The sequence below is a fragment of the Schistocerca nitens genome, chromosome 5 (genome assembly GCF_023898315.1).
Source record: "Schistocerca nitens isolate TAMUIC-IGC-003100 chromosome 5, iqSchNite1.1, whole genome shotgun sequence".
NCBI classification, from domain to species: Eukaryota; Metazoa; Arthropoda; class Insecta; order Orthoptera; family Acrididae; genus Schistocerca; species Schistocerca nitens.
This window is the reverse complement of record NC_064618.1, coordinates 89,158,933-89,174,846: the sequence shown is the minus strand read 5'-3', so window position 1 is coordinate 89,174,846 and position 15,914 is coordinate 89,158,933. Positions and strand designations below refer to the sequence as shown.

The 15,914-nt window shown below is 44.4% G+C and overlaps 1 protein-coding gene across 1 annotated transcript in view; it reads left to right on the top strand.

Annotated features, from left to right (window-relative positions):
- LOC126259323 (uncharacterized) overlaps positions 1-15,914 on the top strand; it is a 77,564-nt gene that overhangs the window by 47,189 nt on the left and 14,461 nt on the right. Inside the window, exons 4-6 of the mRNA XM_049956007.1 lie at positions 2,031-2,259; positions 3,145-3,300; positions 3,388-3,583. Of these exons, the coding sequence (XP_049811964.1) occupies positions 2,031-2,259; positions 3,145-3,300; positions 3,388-3,583 (581 nt within the window). The remainder of the gene's footprint in view (positions 1-2,030; positions 2,260-3,144; positions 3,301-3,387; positions 3,584-15,914) is intronic.

Sequence of the window (15,914 nt, the reverse complement as noted above, 5' to 3'; positions counted from 1 at the left end):
ATAATATTGTCTTAGTTTGTTTCCTTTCTGTATCCCTTTCATACAATCCTTTCAGCTTTCCCATCTTACTACTGGCCTGCCCTCTGAGCTCTTGATATTCATACAGTTGCTTCTGTTTTCTCCAAAGTTTTCCTTAATTTTTTTAATATGCAACTTCTGTTCTTCCTAAAGTTGTGCATTCTTCTACAGTTTTGCCTTTCTCCTCTACTCATTCGTGATTTGCCACTTTGCACTTGGTCAGTTTTTTAGGTGGCTGTATTCCCTTTCTCAACCCCCCCCCCCCTCCAAACCTTGTGATCTTGGAACTTTTTGTGATTATCTCTATGGTGAGCATAGAATCTTGAGCCATTGTGACATTTCTCCTCTCCCCACACTGAAATACTGTTCTCTATTTCCTGCTGATCAATGGATGCTCAATTTGATGTCAACGTAGCTCATCTTCCTGTCTGTGCTTTTGGTTACTTAGTTTTACCTTTCTGTAAAATTCCACATCCGTTATGGTGTATTTGCTAACTCCAGGTCACCAAGCACACAATTTGGTAGCCAACAACCCTGTGGATTGTCGGGTAACTGCACAGTGGTAGTCCCCTGACTATGCAGGGAATGAACAGTTATTGCCTGGACTCTCACATTATGAATGCCGAGGAGTAGGTCTCCATCTTATTTGGGACATGGCGACTCCATGCCACACTCTCCATTCCAGGTTGCCATTGCTTTGGCCGTGTGACTTCCATGGGAGAGCCTCAGTTGAAGTGGGCAGCCAATCACAACCAGGAGAATAAAGATTAATGGCACTGGTGGCCCTATGGCTCTAGCTGTCTCATCCGATTGATTCACTTATTTTAACACAGGATGCACTCAACATTTCTCAGTCATGAACTAAGAATCAAGATAATGGACCTGTCCAGCAGGGAGACTGTGCCTCAATTCCCACCTGCATCAGGATTGATGGCGTCAGAAGGATCCATGGATTTGCTGGGGTCTTGGAAGCACCATTAGGCTGGTAATGGAGCTCCTTAGGCAAATAGGAGGCTGGTTGGGAAAGAATGCCAGTGTGCAGCCTGTATGCTTGCCAGTAGGTCTTCTCCAAGATTCGGAGGAGACCAAGCTGGTAGATAGTGAACCCACAGGATGCAACTAGCTGCAGATAGCAGTAATGTCGGCATGAATGAATGAAGCTTGCCACATGGATTCCTGGAGATGGTTGGTGAAACAGTTGAAGACTAGAAATGATCATGGTTGTGTGGTTTGAAGATAAGTGGAAGAGCTCAACCAGTGTCGCGGATGATTCTGCATCTATTTTGGATGCGAAATTTCTTGGCATCCGCTGTTGTGTGGAAAATTGTAGGGCCTCCCTCAGTAGGTTGGCATGCACTATACACAGAAAGTGGCTACTAGGATAGCAGAATGTGTGTGATGTGCACATGGAAGTATTTCAGCTAGAGGAACCCCTCCTTAGGGATAGTGCGCGGGTGGGTGTACACCTGTCAACAGTGAAGAGAGATCAACTGCAATACTCTGAGAAGACCTTTGAGCTTCATCAGTTTAGTTTCTCTTTGGGCAGACTATTTTTGGCTTCTGAGATATGAGGATGAAAAAGAGTAGAATTCAAACAGTGTTAAAAGTTCCTAATTTAGGTCTTCGAAAGTTTCCTTAATCTTTTTTTTGATCCTGAAGTGGTTGCTTAGATAATGTCAAGGTTAATGGCTGACTGATCTCCCTGTCCTGTTCCAGCAGTCTCCCCCCCCCCCCCCCCTTCCTCTCTCTCTCTCTCTCTCTCTCTCTCTCTCTCTCTCTCTCTCTCATCCTTTTAAATAAATAAAAATGGGCACGTAAGAAGTAAACTGTTTCAGATATAGATGTAAAATTGTTGCTGCTTTAAATTGTGTATTCAAGTTACAGAATGACCTCGGATTTTGAATAATTGCATAGTTGCCTTATATCACCAATTTCCATTGTGTTAATGTGTAGGTTCATGATGTTACGTGATAACTCTGTATTCATCAGAGAATTTGAAAAATTGTCTGCAGGTCATAAGACAGATAAATCACGAACAATTTACATTAGAGGAAACAAGTTTATTATGGATGCAAAGGGAAAAACATTGAGGCAAGTTCCTCAAAATACGAATAATAATTGCCCGAAAGATGGAAAACCTTTGCCATTGAAGAGAGTTTACATTGGTGGAGTAACGTTTGTACAAAAATCATCCAGCCTTTTGGTGAGAACAAATACACATACAGCAAGGAGTATTGTGAAGTAAGTTTTATTCGCATTAATTATAGCCTTTGTAGTATTTGGTGCACCATTGATACTGCACCATAGGTACATTATAACTTATGTTCTTAATAATATTAGTGTTAGTTTTATAGTGATATGGTTCATTTTAGGTTCTTTGTTGCATGCTAGCTATGAGAAAGGAGGAAGAATTTGCTGAATTAATCTTACAAATCTACACACATCTTCTTTAACACATCATTTAGTGCAGCTGTACTGTTTCAAAGAGTGGGTATTTTCAAAATTGTGGGAAGCTTTATTTGCTGTGATTTTTTCATAGCAAGTGTTTATATAACATATAAAGAAAAAAGGGAAAATTCATTCAGAAATTTACTAAATTACAAGGCAGAAGGGCTTCTTACATTCAGACCACGTGCCTGCCAGTAGGCTACATTCAATAGAAAAACATAAAGTAAACATAACTCCTAGCTTCCAGAACTACAGGTACTTTCTTCCAAATGAGAAATTAAAAAAGGGTTCGAGGAATGGGGGCGAGGAAGGGGGGGGGGGGAGGAGGAGAGACAGGGTAGAGGCAGATCACTCAGAACCAAGATGAAGACAGTTCCTCCCTTCTTCACATACCTTGGATCAATTTTAATCTGGATTAATTATATAATTATAATGTTACTACTCACATTCCATGTTTGGTAGCCTCTTGTCTAGTTTCACAATTGCTGCTAGAATGGTTTCTACTTTGAACTGTAATCATTGTTCTTCATTGTGCAGACCTTTGTATCAAAAGGGCAGTAAAATGCCGAGTAGTGTTGTCTCTGTTATTTGGTTCATAATTATTGCAATTATCTAAACAAACATAGCTTTGTTAACTAACTAAATACAAAAATGTTATTGACACTATCTTGATTTCAGCCATGCCAAAAATAAAAGCATTGCAATGCTTACTAACAAACTGAGAAAAATTAATCAACCTTGTGCGTTTTATCGTCGATTCGGTAAATGTCCCAGAAAAGACAAAGGAATGTGTCAACTTGTCCATGATCCAAAACAGATTGCTGTTTGCAAGAGGTAAATTGTCATTCTTACTTCTGCAGAATTTAAATAATGATGCTTCAGCAAGAATAAAAGAAAGGATTTCATGCTTTTTCTTAATAGGTTTCTTCAGGGAGACTGTAGCATAGACAACTGTCCCCTGTCACATCAGATTGTGCCAGAAAAAATGCCAACCTGCAAATATTTTTTAGAAGGGTGTTGCACTCGTGAAAATTGCCCATACCTACATGTAAAACTTAATTCCAAAGCAGTTATATGTGAGAGTTTTCTGCAAGGTTATTGTGCAGAAGGTTCAAAGGTGAGTGTTAATAACCACTATATTCATACTGTTAAATCTCTAGTTTCTGTGGATTTTGCACTTAATTCCAGATTTTTTTGTTTTGTTTATAATTTGCTGTGAGGGTCCGTGAAAGTTTTTTAAATCATACTGATCTCTAAAAATATTTCTGTGCTGTGATAATTTGACTGTTTGTGCCAGGCCTTTATATTTAATAAATATTCAAACTGCAACGTACTTGTACAGGAGTAAATTTTTTTACGAATACTGCTATAGTTCGTTTCCACTGATTAGGATTCTTCATACTTGAGTGAATTGTGAAGAATGCTTTCCATGTAACATAGGGGTTGTACAGGAAGTAATTTTCCATGTCCATGTCCATTATTATGAAATGCGGAAATGCATTTCTGAAAGCAGGGCATGTTACAAGCAACAATTGGCACATCTCAATTATACATAATGTCATTGTTGTATTGGCTGAAAATAATTTTGCTGATCCTATCTCTCTTAAACTGAAAAAATAGGTATGCTGTCTTTTTCATTCAACAAAACACAGCAAAAATTGAAATTAAAGTGAACCCTTGTAGGCTGAACGCCACAAACGAGCAGATAAGGTTGATGGTGCTTGCTATATCAAACATTGCCAAAATGTCCATTGCGAGGAGCTCTCTGGGCAACTGCCTCTCATCAACCATTCAAGATAAAACATTTTTTCATACATGGTTTGCCAGTCTTTCTCTCAGCAGTCTCAATGTACCTTGTAGCATTCTCATTGAGTGTTTGATTGATAGGCTCAGCAGAGATTACACTTTTAAGTTGTGTGTTTCACGTTACATTACCAGAGTATGTGGCAATGACAAGTTGGAGTCTGATAACACAGCCTGTGACACTCTTTGAATACATCACAATAAACTATACAAGGAGACTGCCTACACTATGCTTGTCTGTCCTCTTTTAGAATACTGCTGCCTGGTGTGATATCCTTACCAGGATTGACTGAGTACATCGAAAAAGTTCAGAAAAGGGCAGCATGTTTTGTATTATCATGAAATAGGGGAGCTAGTTTCACTGAAATGATACAGGATTTGGGATGGACATCATTAAAACAAAGGCTTTTTCATTGCAGAGGAATCTTCTCACGAAGTTCCAGTCACCAACTTTCTATTTTGTTGACGCTGACCTGCATAGGGAGAAATGATCGCCATGATAAAATAAGGGGAAATCAGAGCTCGTACAGAAAGATGTAGGTGTTCTGTTCTTTCCACACGCTATGCAAGATTGGAATAATAGAGAATTGTGAAGGTGGTTTGGTGAACCCTCTGCTGGACACTTAAATGTGATTTGCAGAGTATTCATGTAGATGTATATGTAGACGTAGATGAAAATCTAATTTGGTTTGGTTTGGTTTGGTTTGTGGGATTAAAGGGACCAGACTGCGATGGTCATCGGTCCCTTTTTCCAAAAAATTAAAACCGCCCAAAGAGAATAAAAAACGAACAGCAGGAAAGACGTCAGACGACACAGGACGAGAAAGACTCCGACAGAGATGAGACAAAACAAATTAAAACACACACAGTGTGATGGTGGTTGGCCGACCATAGAGGAAAAAAAAAGAGGGAAAGCCAACCACCAAGAACACATTAAAAACTCAGTTTAAAATCAGAGGCTAAAAGCCAGAATCAACACTAAAAAACATAAACACTCAGATAAAACTATAAAAAACCCCTGCCCGAATAAAACGCAAAACTAAGTCCACCATGGCAGAGTCACCTAGTAAAAGGGCAGGGAGCGTATCAGGCAGCGCAAATGTCTGCCTGAGCATAGTTAAAAGCGGACAAGTTAATAAAATGTGCACCACCGTCAAAACCGCCCCACAGCGACAGAGAGGCGGGTCCTCACGACGCAATAAATAACTGTGACACAGTCGGGTGTGGCCAATGCGGAGCCGACAAAGAACAACTGAATCTCTGCGAGTGGCTCGCATGGATGACTGCCACACACGCGTCGTCGCCTTGAGAGAACGGAGTTTGTTTGGGTGGGCAGATTGCGCCATTCAGTGTCCCAAAGCGAGAGAACTTCGCGGCGGAAGACTGCCCGCAAATCAGTCTCCGGGAGGCCAATGTCCAGGGTGGGTTCACTGGTGGCCTGTTTGGCCAGGCGGTCAACATGTTCATTGCCCGGGATACCGACGTGACCGGGGGTCCACACAAAGACCACAGAGTGGCCGCAACGAGCAAGAGTATGCAGGGACTCATGGATAGCCATCACCAGACGAGAACAAGGAAAACACTGGTCGAGAGCTCGTAAACCGCTCAGGGAATTGCTACAGATAACGAAGGACTCACCTGAGCAGGAGCGGATATACTCTAGGGCACAAAAGATGGCGACCAGCTCAGCAGTGTAAACGCTGCAGCCATCCGGCAAGGAACGTTGTTCGGAATGGTCCCCTAGAGTTAGCGCATACCCGACACGACCAGCAACCATCGAACCGTCAGTGTAAACAATTCCAGAGCCCTGATACGTGGCCAGGATGGAATAAAAGCGGCGGCGGAAGGCCTCTGGAGGGACTGAGTCCTTCGAGCCCTGTGCCAAGTCGAACTGAAGGCAAGGGCGATGAACACACCCCGGGGGTGTACACAGAGGTGCCCGGAAAGGAGGTGGAACAGGGAAAAACCCAAGCCCGGAGAGAAGCTCCTTGACGCGTACGGCGATTGGACAACCCGACCGGGGCCGACGGTCTGGCAGATGGACGACTGACTGCGGGAACAGGACACGGTAATTTGGATGCCCGGGCAAGCTAAAAACATGGGCAGCATAAGCAGCCAGTAATTGTTGGCGTCGTAACCGCAGTGGAGGGACACCTGCCTCCACTAGTATGCTGTCCACAGGGCTGGTGCGGAAAGCACCAGTGGCAAGGCATATCCCGCTATGGAGGATTGGGTCCAGCACCCGCAACGCAGATTGGGAAGCTGAGCCATAAGCCAGGCTCCCATAATCCAGACGAGACTGGATTAACGCCTGGTAGAGCCGGAACAGGGTAGATCGGTCGGCGCCCCAGCGGGTGTGGCTCAAACATCGCAGAGCATTGAGATGCCGCCAACATGCCTGTTTGAGCTGCCAGATATGAGGCAGCCAAGTCAACCGGGCATCGAAAACCACCCCCAAAAACCTGTGTGATTCCACCACTGAAAGAAGTTCGCCGTTAAGAGAAAGCTGCGGCTCCAGGTGGACAGTACGTCACCGGCAGCAATGCATAACGCAGGTCTTGGCTGCCGCTGGAACCCATGAGCTACAGCCCAAGACTGCGCCTTGCGGATAGCGCCCTGTAGCTGACGTTCAACAGCTGCAATGCCAGTAGAGCTGTAGTAAAGGCAGAAGTCGTCAGCATACAGGGAAGCGGAGACAGAATTTCCCACGGCCGCAGCGAGCCCGTTAATGGCTATTAAAAACAGGCAGACACTTAAAACAGAACCCTGTGGCACACCGTTCTCCTGGACGTGGGAGGAACTATACGAGGCCGCGACTTGCACGCGGAAGGTACGATACGACAGAAAATTTCGGATAAAAATCGGCAGAGGACCCTGAAGACCCTATCCATGAAGCGTAGAAAGGATGTGATGACGCCATGTCGTATTGTACGCCTTCCGCATGTCGAAAAAGACAGCGACCAGGTGCTGACGGCGGGCAAAGGCAGTACGGATGGCCGACTCCAGGCTCACCAGATTGTCGGTGGCGGAGCAGCCTTTACGGAACCCACCCTGAGACGGAGCCAGAAGGCCCCGAGACTCCAGTACCCAGTTCAACCGCCGGCTCACCATCCGTTCAAGCAACTTGCAAAGAACGTTGGTGAGGCTAATGGGACGGTAGCTGTCCACCTCCAGAGAGTTCTTTCCAGGTTTCAAAACGGGGATGACAATGCTTTCCCACCATTGCGACGGAAACTCCCCCTCGACCCAAAGACGGTTGTAAAGATCGAGGAGGCGCCGCTGGCAGTCCACTGAAAGGTGTTTCAGCATCTGACAGTGGATGCCATCAGGCCCAGGAGCGGTATCAGGGCAAGCGGCTAGGGCACTGCAAAATTCCCACTCACTGAATGAAGCATTGTAAGATTCTGGGTGGTGGGTGCGAAACGAAAGGCTCCGACGTTCCATCCGCTCTTTAATGGAGCGGAAGGCCAGTGGGGAATTGGAAGAAGCGGAACTAAGAGTAAAGTGCTCTGCCAAGCTGTTGGCAATTTCGCCGGAGTCTGTACAAACTGCTCCATTCAGTGAGAGCGCAGGGACGCTGACAAGGGTCCGATAGCCATAGAGGCGTCAGATCTTGGCCCAGACCTGCGATGGAGAGACATGGAGGCCAATGGTGGACACATACCGCTCCCAGCACTCCTGCTTGCTTTGGCGGATAAGGCGGCGGGCCCGCGCACACAGCCGTTTGAAGGTGATGAGGTGTTCAATGCAGGGATGTCGCTTGTGACGCTGTAGCGCCCGCCGGCGATCTTTAATCGTTGCAGCGATCTCAGGCGACCACCAAGGCACAGTCCGCCGCCGAGGGGACCCAGAGGAACGGAGAATGGCAGATTCGGTGGCAGTAACGATGCCGGTGGTAACCGATAGAACCACCGCATCAATGTCATCATTAGAGAGCGGCTCAATAGCGGCAGTGGAGGAGAACAAGTCCCAGTCAGCCTTATTCATAGCCCATCTGCTAGGGCGCCCAAAAGAGTGACGCCGTAGTAGTGACAGAAAGATCGGAAAGTGGTCACTACCACACAGGTCGTCATGCACACTCCATTGGACAGACGGTAAGAGGCTAGGGCTACAGATTGAAAGGTCAATGGCGGAGTATGTGCCATGTGCCACACTGAAGTGTGTGAAGGCACCATCATTTAAAATAGAGAGATCGAGCTGCAACAATAAATTCTCAACGGTGGCGCCTCGACCTGTTGCCACTGACCCACCCCACAGAGGGTTATGGGCGTTGAAGTCGCCCAATAGCAAGAAAGGTGGTGGCAATTGGGCTATCAGCGCAGCCAGGACATTCTGCGAGACATCACCATCCGGTGGAAGGTAAAGACTGCAGACGGTAACAGCCTGTGGCGTCCACACCCGAACAGCGACAGCCTCTAAAGGTGTTTGGAGAGGGACAGACTCGCTGTGCAGAGTGTGAAGGACATAGAGGCAGATGCCACCAGACACCCTTTCATATGCTGCCCGGTTCTTATAATAACCCCGATAGCCACGGAGGGCGGGGGTTCGCATTGCTGGAAACCAAGTTTCCTGAAGAGCAATGCAGAAGAAAGGGTGAAGGCTGATAAGTTGGCGGAGCTCAGCTAGATGGTGGAAGAAACCGCTGCAGTTCCACTGGAGGATGGTATTGTCCATTGCGGAGAAAGGCGTGACGGGACTGGGAAGGCAGATTACGCCGCTGGGTCACCTGCTGCCTCCGATGGAGCACCCGTGCAAGCGCTATCCATTGCGTCTGAGGGATCGGTGAGATAGAGGTCCTCAGCAGACGCAAGGATCTCCACCTCATCCTCAGACGCAGAGCTTTTAGGTAGCGGTGGAGTAGGTGCCACCACAGGTGTCTTGGACTTACGGGTCTTCAAAGTCATTTTCTCTCGCTGTACCTTTGGTTGCCGTTGTTGAGAGGGCTTATCGGAGTCAGTCTCTGGGACCGAAGAGGATCGCGAAGCCCGTCGACCAGCGACCTGTGGCTTCTTCAGCCACTGGTTGGTGTCTGCTGGTAGGAACCTGGGAAGGGAGTGACCCAAGGGATCCCTACCGAGCGAGAGAAGCCGAAGAAGACTTACGCTTCTCCGGCTTAGAAGTGGGGACTGGTGTCCCCGGTGGTTTATTGGGTGCTGCTCCCGAGGTAGATGGTGTGGGAGCAACAGTGAGAGAAGGGGCCCCCATCGTCAAGGGGGCAGGTGAGGTCCTCTCTGAGAGCTGACTATATCTTGCAGCTGGAGCAGGAGTGACAGTGGAGGCATAAGATGACTTCATGCGCACGGGATGTAGCCGTTCAAATTTCCACTTAGCCTCAGTGTAAGTCAGTCGGTCCAGGGTCTTATATTCCATGATTTTACGTTATTTCTGTAAAATACTGCAGTCCGGCGAGCAAGGGGAATGAGGCTCTCCACAGTTGACACAGACGGGAGGCGGAGCACATGGAGTATCGGGATGAGATGGGCGTCCACAATCTCGACATGTGAGGCTAGAAGTACAGCGAGAGGACATGTGACCGAACTTCCAGCACTTAAAGCACCGCATCGGGGGAGGGATATAGGGTTTGACGTCACACCGGTAGACCATCACCTTGACCTTCTCTGGTAAGGTATCACCTTCGAAGGCCAAGATGAAGGCACCGGTAGCTACCTCATTGTCCCTCGGACCCCAATGAACACGCCAGACGAAATGTACACCTCGGCGCTCTAAATTGGCGCACAGCTCGTCATCAGACTGCAAAAGGAGGTCCCTATGGAAAATAACACCCTGGACCATATTTAAACTCTTATGTGGGGTGATGGTAACGTGAACATCCCCCAACTTGTCACAAGCAAGTAACCTGCGTGACTGGGCAGAGGATGCCGTTTTTATCAAAACTGACCCAGAGCGCAGTTTGGACAAGCCCTCCACCTCCCCAAACTTGTCCTCTAAATGCTCTACAAAGAACTGAGGCTTCACGGATAGAAATGAGTCACCATCAGCTCTGGTACAGATGAGATACCTGGGCGAATACACGTCACTGTCATTCATTGCCTTTCGTTCCTCCCATGGAGTGGCCAGGGATGGGAACGATTTGGGGTCATAAACGTTAGCTTTAAAATGAGCCCTCGAACGCTTAGAGACTGCTGGTGGCTGGCTGCCAGCGAGAGATGATGTACCACACTTCATTGCGGGTCATCCGCCCTGATGCCACCTACTCTGACCAAGGGCCCTCCCCACGGGCGCCACCCAGCCGCAGCAATAGCCACCTGGCAGGATGGCCATTGCCGAGAGTCCTGATGCCCCAGGGAGATGGGCATCTACTCCTTGGCATACGTGGGGAGTTAATGGCGCAGGCATCAGTAGAGCGATCCCTGTGTTGTCAGGGGGCTACAACCAACAGGGTACATGGCGGCCCCACCACAATGGACTGGCTACCGTGCTGGATCTTGGGTGCAAAAATGTCCAAGGTCGTCGTCGCAGTTAAGAGCAACACTGCAGAGTGCAGCGTGGTAATCGCACCCAGGGACGTATCCTCGCCCAAGAGATGGAAAACGAGCGGGACACCATTGCAACGACGAAAAAGCCGGCTAAAGGTCTCAATGCACGACGCGTACAGTGCACCATGTAAGGCGCCCTTCCCCAATTGGCTCGCTCTTCAGAATAATTTAGAAAGATGGAGGTCAAACCCGAGAGGGGACCATCACATAAGGCCGAAACATTTGAGACTCCTTTTAGTCGCCTCTTACGACAGGCAGGAATACCGCGGGCCTATTCTAACCCCCGAACCCGCAGGGGGAAAATCTAATTAGTGGCTGAATTAGTGAGGGGTGTCAAATATTGGAATTTAATAGAGCTATGGCATGAAAGCCAATAGTGTATCTATTCTCGAAGTTTAGTTACAAACTTCTTAAAAGTTAATTAGTTTTCAAGAAATCGAAACATGTTTCAAGAAAAAGAGATTATTGCAGTTATCTGAAAATGATTTTTCCACTACATGTCATTACTGTAACTTCAGTTAGCCACGTCTTTTAATTAATGATGCTGTAATAAAAACTATGTATCCTATTGAATCAACACATTCAAATTATAAGGATAACAAATTTGTGTGAGATAGTACAGTTAATCATTTGAAATATTTCTGTGTCACATACCACACAAGTAACTGAATTGAAACTAGAATAAAAAGTTAATTGTTAATGGGAGTAGAAAATACAAGATAGGATGATTTCATAGTGTTATGCACATAGTGTGTTTGGTTAAACTGAGTTTGTCAGGGAGTGAGGTGTCCAATCCAGACGCACAATGCAATTATATTGTAGGTATTCAACCAGGTCTGCAGCTCCAGTCATTATTATGCATCTTCTGGTGACCCAGTTCCAAATACACATGAAACAAATTCATATTCCATTGCAAGATTTCCACTGGTGTAGACCAGACATTTATATTGTGTAAAAGCGAACATAACATTGTCCTAAGAAGCAAGGTATCAGGCCTGGCACTGTGTTGTGGTACCGTATCTGTGGCCATGAAGTGATTCTGTGTGTAACATTTAAACACTTGGCCCCCCTCCTACTAATTGTGACCAACCTCAAATATGCAAGTGATCAGGCCATGTATAATATCCAAATATTTACTGTGACTAAAATACTGTGCACCAAAAACAAACAACAAATATTGCTACTTCCTAAGACTTTACCCTCATAGACTGTTGCATTCAGACTAAGTGATCTTGTACTGGCAGTCCATCCAGGTCTCATCTTGCCCAGCCATAGTTAGTTCCACATAAAGTTGTCATGTTTTTTAATGGAAGATTATCTTAATTTATGGACATTGGTGTTCTTCTGTGTTGTGTGATAAACATTAACAGCTTCTTTGGGGGTTTCCTTTTCAATTTCTGAATGCTCTCTTCCTTTGGCCCATCTCTCTCTCTCCCTCCCTTTCATGTTCCAATGTTTTTATTGGTGTAGGCTTTCAGTATTAATGCTGATCGGTTCTTTGTAATTTTTATGTACCGACCTTTTTAGTTGCAGGATGTCTACCACAGGGATGGGTACTGTGAAGATTTTTATCTAGAGTATGTCATCACAACACAGGGACCTGTTATGATGCAATTAGGTGTAACTGATGTCATTATACAGTGGTAATAGTTCTCTTAATTTAAAAAAGAAATGTGCACTACCACCCATCTCCACAGAATTAGCTACCAGATGGCTGTTAAAAGCTGTATGATGTCATTCTGTCCTACATTACGATGCTGTTGGATATTTGACTAACTGCTATGTGGACAGCAGGTTTAGAGGAATTTGAGAAGAATAGTAATTTTTTAGAAAGTGATGCTACATGATCTTCTGTGGTAGATTAAATTTTCGTGGACTGGTGCTTATTCCAGTCATTTAGGTATTGCTGTTCCGTTTCAGAATGTCGTGGATTTGATAGGTAGTGAGCAGCTATTCTCATCATTGCTGCCCTCAACCCCATTCAAAATAGCTTTTGGGGAAACTGACATGCCTGCATGCAATTGTTGACTGTAAAATGCTAAACAGAGTGTAATAAATTGAGCCAACAGTAACAGTAGTAAAATTGGACATTAATAGTCAGAAAGGACCAAGTTAACAGTATAACTTAGCAAAACAAATTAAAGTTCCTTTGTGGGTGAGTTAAAAAGAAATTAGTTTTATGACAGCAATGGTTGAGTTCACAATATTAACAAGACAGAAAAGTTTACAGAAGATAAAACAGAGGTATGTTAAAATGAGTGGTTCCTGTGTAAGAAAAAAATTACTTATAATTGAACATTGATATTAATGCTTTGTTTCTCAACAATTTCTTAATATAGTTGATAGTTATGAGTATTATCATTACAGTAAACTCCCTCTTCCAAATTTTTAGCTCTTTTTGGAATCCACAGTTCAGTGTCAGCTTTTAACTGAGGGGGAATTGAGGAATAATCATGTGTCATCAGATCTAAACCTGTTTTTGAATATGGATAAGTCTTCCTCTTACTGGCTAGTTGGACCAATTTATGCTCTTGCTGGTCATATGTAAATATACCTATACAAGGAAGAAATAGTATTGTTCACACAAGTGGTGCATTAGTGTGAGACATCAGAATCATTCCTTTACTGCTTAAAACATATTTGTATTGTTTTCTATGAGACAGTTATAAAACTAGGCATTTCTTGTCTTATGGTGGAGCACAATGGACAACCAGCTTTCCTCCCTCACGGAGTTAGTTTGCATTGTCAGTAGCTCGTCATACTGTGCCCAGTCCTACAACATGTCAAAACAGTTGATCAGCTCTTTAGTGATGTTTGGATGAAGGAGACTTTCCCAACTTGTGGGAAGAATCTATAATTATAATTATGATTTTTTAAAACTACGGAAGGAATTGGACTAACCCCAATAATTAACACTGCATCAGTCTCTGAATCTGTGTAGGAAAGAGTGGAGAATATGGTAAATTAGCACCTAGTGTGGGTTCTTGAAACTACGTCACTACTGTTACTCCCATTGAGAGTTCAGGAGGCTTCACTCCACACTCGATAACCCGACTGCTTGAAATGGTCATTCAGCAAGCTTTCCTGCATAAGTAACACCTTGTTTGTGTATTCCTAAATTTGAAGGCAGGCATAACATTTTGTTGCAGCTTTATGCATGGGCTTTCTGTGGACGTCTTCGAGCATTCATACAGTCCTTCCTATTAGAAAGATATCTTATCCCTCAAGGGAGTGTTTAAAGTGTAATGGCATTGACAGTATTATGTCCACAGTAATGAGTCCTGTACCATGTTCCTTGTTTGTGGATGACTTCTCCATCTTCTGTGTCTCCTCCAGTTTTGCAATGACTCTTTGGCAATTGTAGTTGGTGATTAGGCAGTTGGAGGAATAAGCAAAACCAGTGGTATTAAATTCTATTTGGAGAACACTTGAAAGTCTTGTTTTTATTTACTCCTGCTCTTTTTATCTTTTTAGAACTGGGGGATACCATTCCTGCTTTTAAGGAAATGGTGAAATATCTGTGCCAGACTTTTAATGAGAGGCTAATATTGCTGCCTCACCTTAAGAAACTAAAACTGAGATGCCTCAAGGTTTTAAACATCATTAAATGCATCAGTCCTAGGTCTTGGAGCCAATAGGGCATATCTTCTCCAACTTTATTAAGCCTTTGAGTTACCCTGGCTTGAATATGGATGACAACTATATGGATCAGGAAGACCTTTCTATCTCAAAATGCTGTATGTGGTTCACCATTAGGCTGTCAACAGGAATTTATCACATGAGTCGAGTTGATAGCTTGTGTGCTGAGGCTGGTGGGCCTCCACAGTTAACTGCCGCCACCTCACGCGGGCATGCAGGATTCGCTCTGTTCCAGAATGGACAGCATCCATCTCTGTTATCTATCCATATCCGCTGTAATGTTCCGTAACTGTACATGGGTGAAAAGACCACTCAGGATATCTGAGGGAGAGCCTTGAGTTGGTATAGGTGGGAAGGCAGTCAGGTCCAAAGCCAGAGGTAGAGTAGGGAACCCTTGGGTACTAAAGAGGCCTAATACAATAAGAATTATACTCCCAGGATATATTCTTAATTTTAAGTTTAATGAGATTTTAAATTGCTATTCAGATTTTATTAGTGTTTACACAGATGGATGGAGGATTTTATATCTGCCCCATCATGTTCTCGGGCATTATCATTAGGATAAGACTTCCAGAACGGCTTTCAGCTTACTGTGTGGAAGTGTTAGCTATGCTGAGGGCGCTGGAGCAGATGAGATTCCATTGTGGCAAGAAATTCATTGATTCGGATTTCCAAAGTGTCCTCTTTGCTTTTGGTCAGATGTACCCAACAGATTGAATATTGCAGAAAGTGCAGGATGCTCTCCTTCTCTTGTAAAGGTAGGAAAAAGAAATTATTTTATGCTGGATTTCAGCATACCTTCCAACCACAATAAGCTGAAGAAGTAGCCTTCACAAGGCTTAAAAGTGGGACATTGCCCATTGACACATGGCTTTCTGTTCTGTCAAGAGATGTCAGATGTGGAACAATTGTCAATACGTGTTAATTGAGTGTGTTTTATCGTGATCTAAGAACAGACCTAAATCTCCTGTATGACTTACCCTCTATTTTAACTGATAAATAGGCAAGGGTTATTCATATTTTAAGATTCTGTGTGATTTTGGGACTACTTCCCAAAATGTTGGGTGCAAGTTTTCAGTGGCTTTTGTCACCCATTATTTCTACGAAGTCATCCAGCCACAGTAATCTGTCAGCTTCCTAACAGTGTATGTGTAGGTATTTTGTCTTTGATTTTATCTAGTTATTTTAGTTTGTCTGACTTTTATGGCTGATATATTTTTTATTTTTATTTTTTTAATAGATCTTGCAATGTCGCAATTGTATTTTGAGTTATTGTGTTGATGAAATTGAGTTTTCAAATTTATTGTTAATGTTTTATTAGATTTTCACCACCCTCATCTCTCTATTCAATGCAAGGGCACACATGACCTCACCATTTAGGGTCCTAAACCACTAATAATAATAATAATTAATAATAATAACCATCGCGCACAAGGACATATCTGTAGTAAACTGTTAGGTCACTGCCACTGAACGGATAGTTTAATGAAACATGTCATAGCATACACA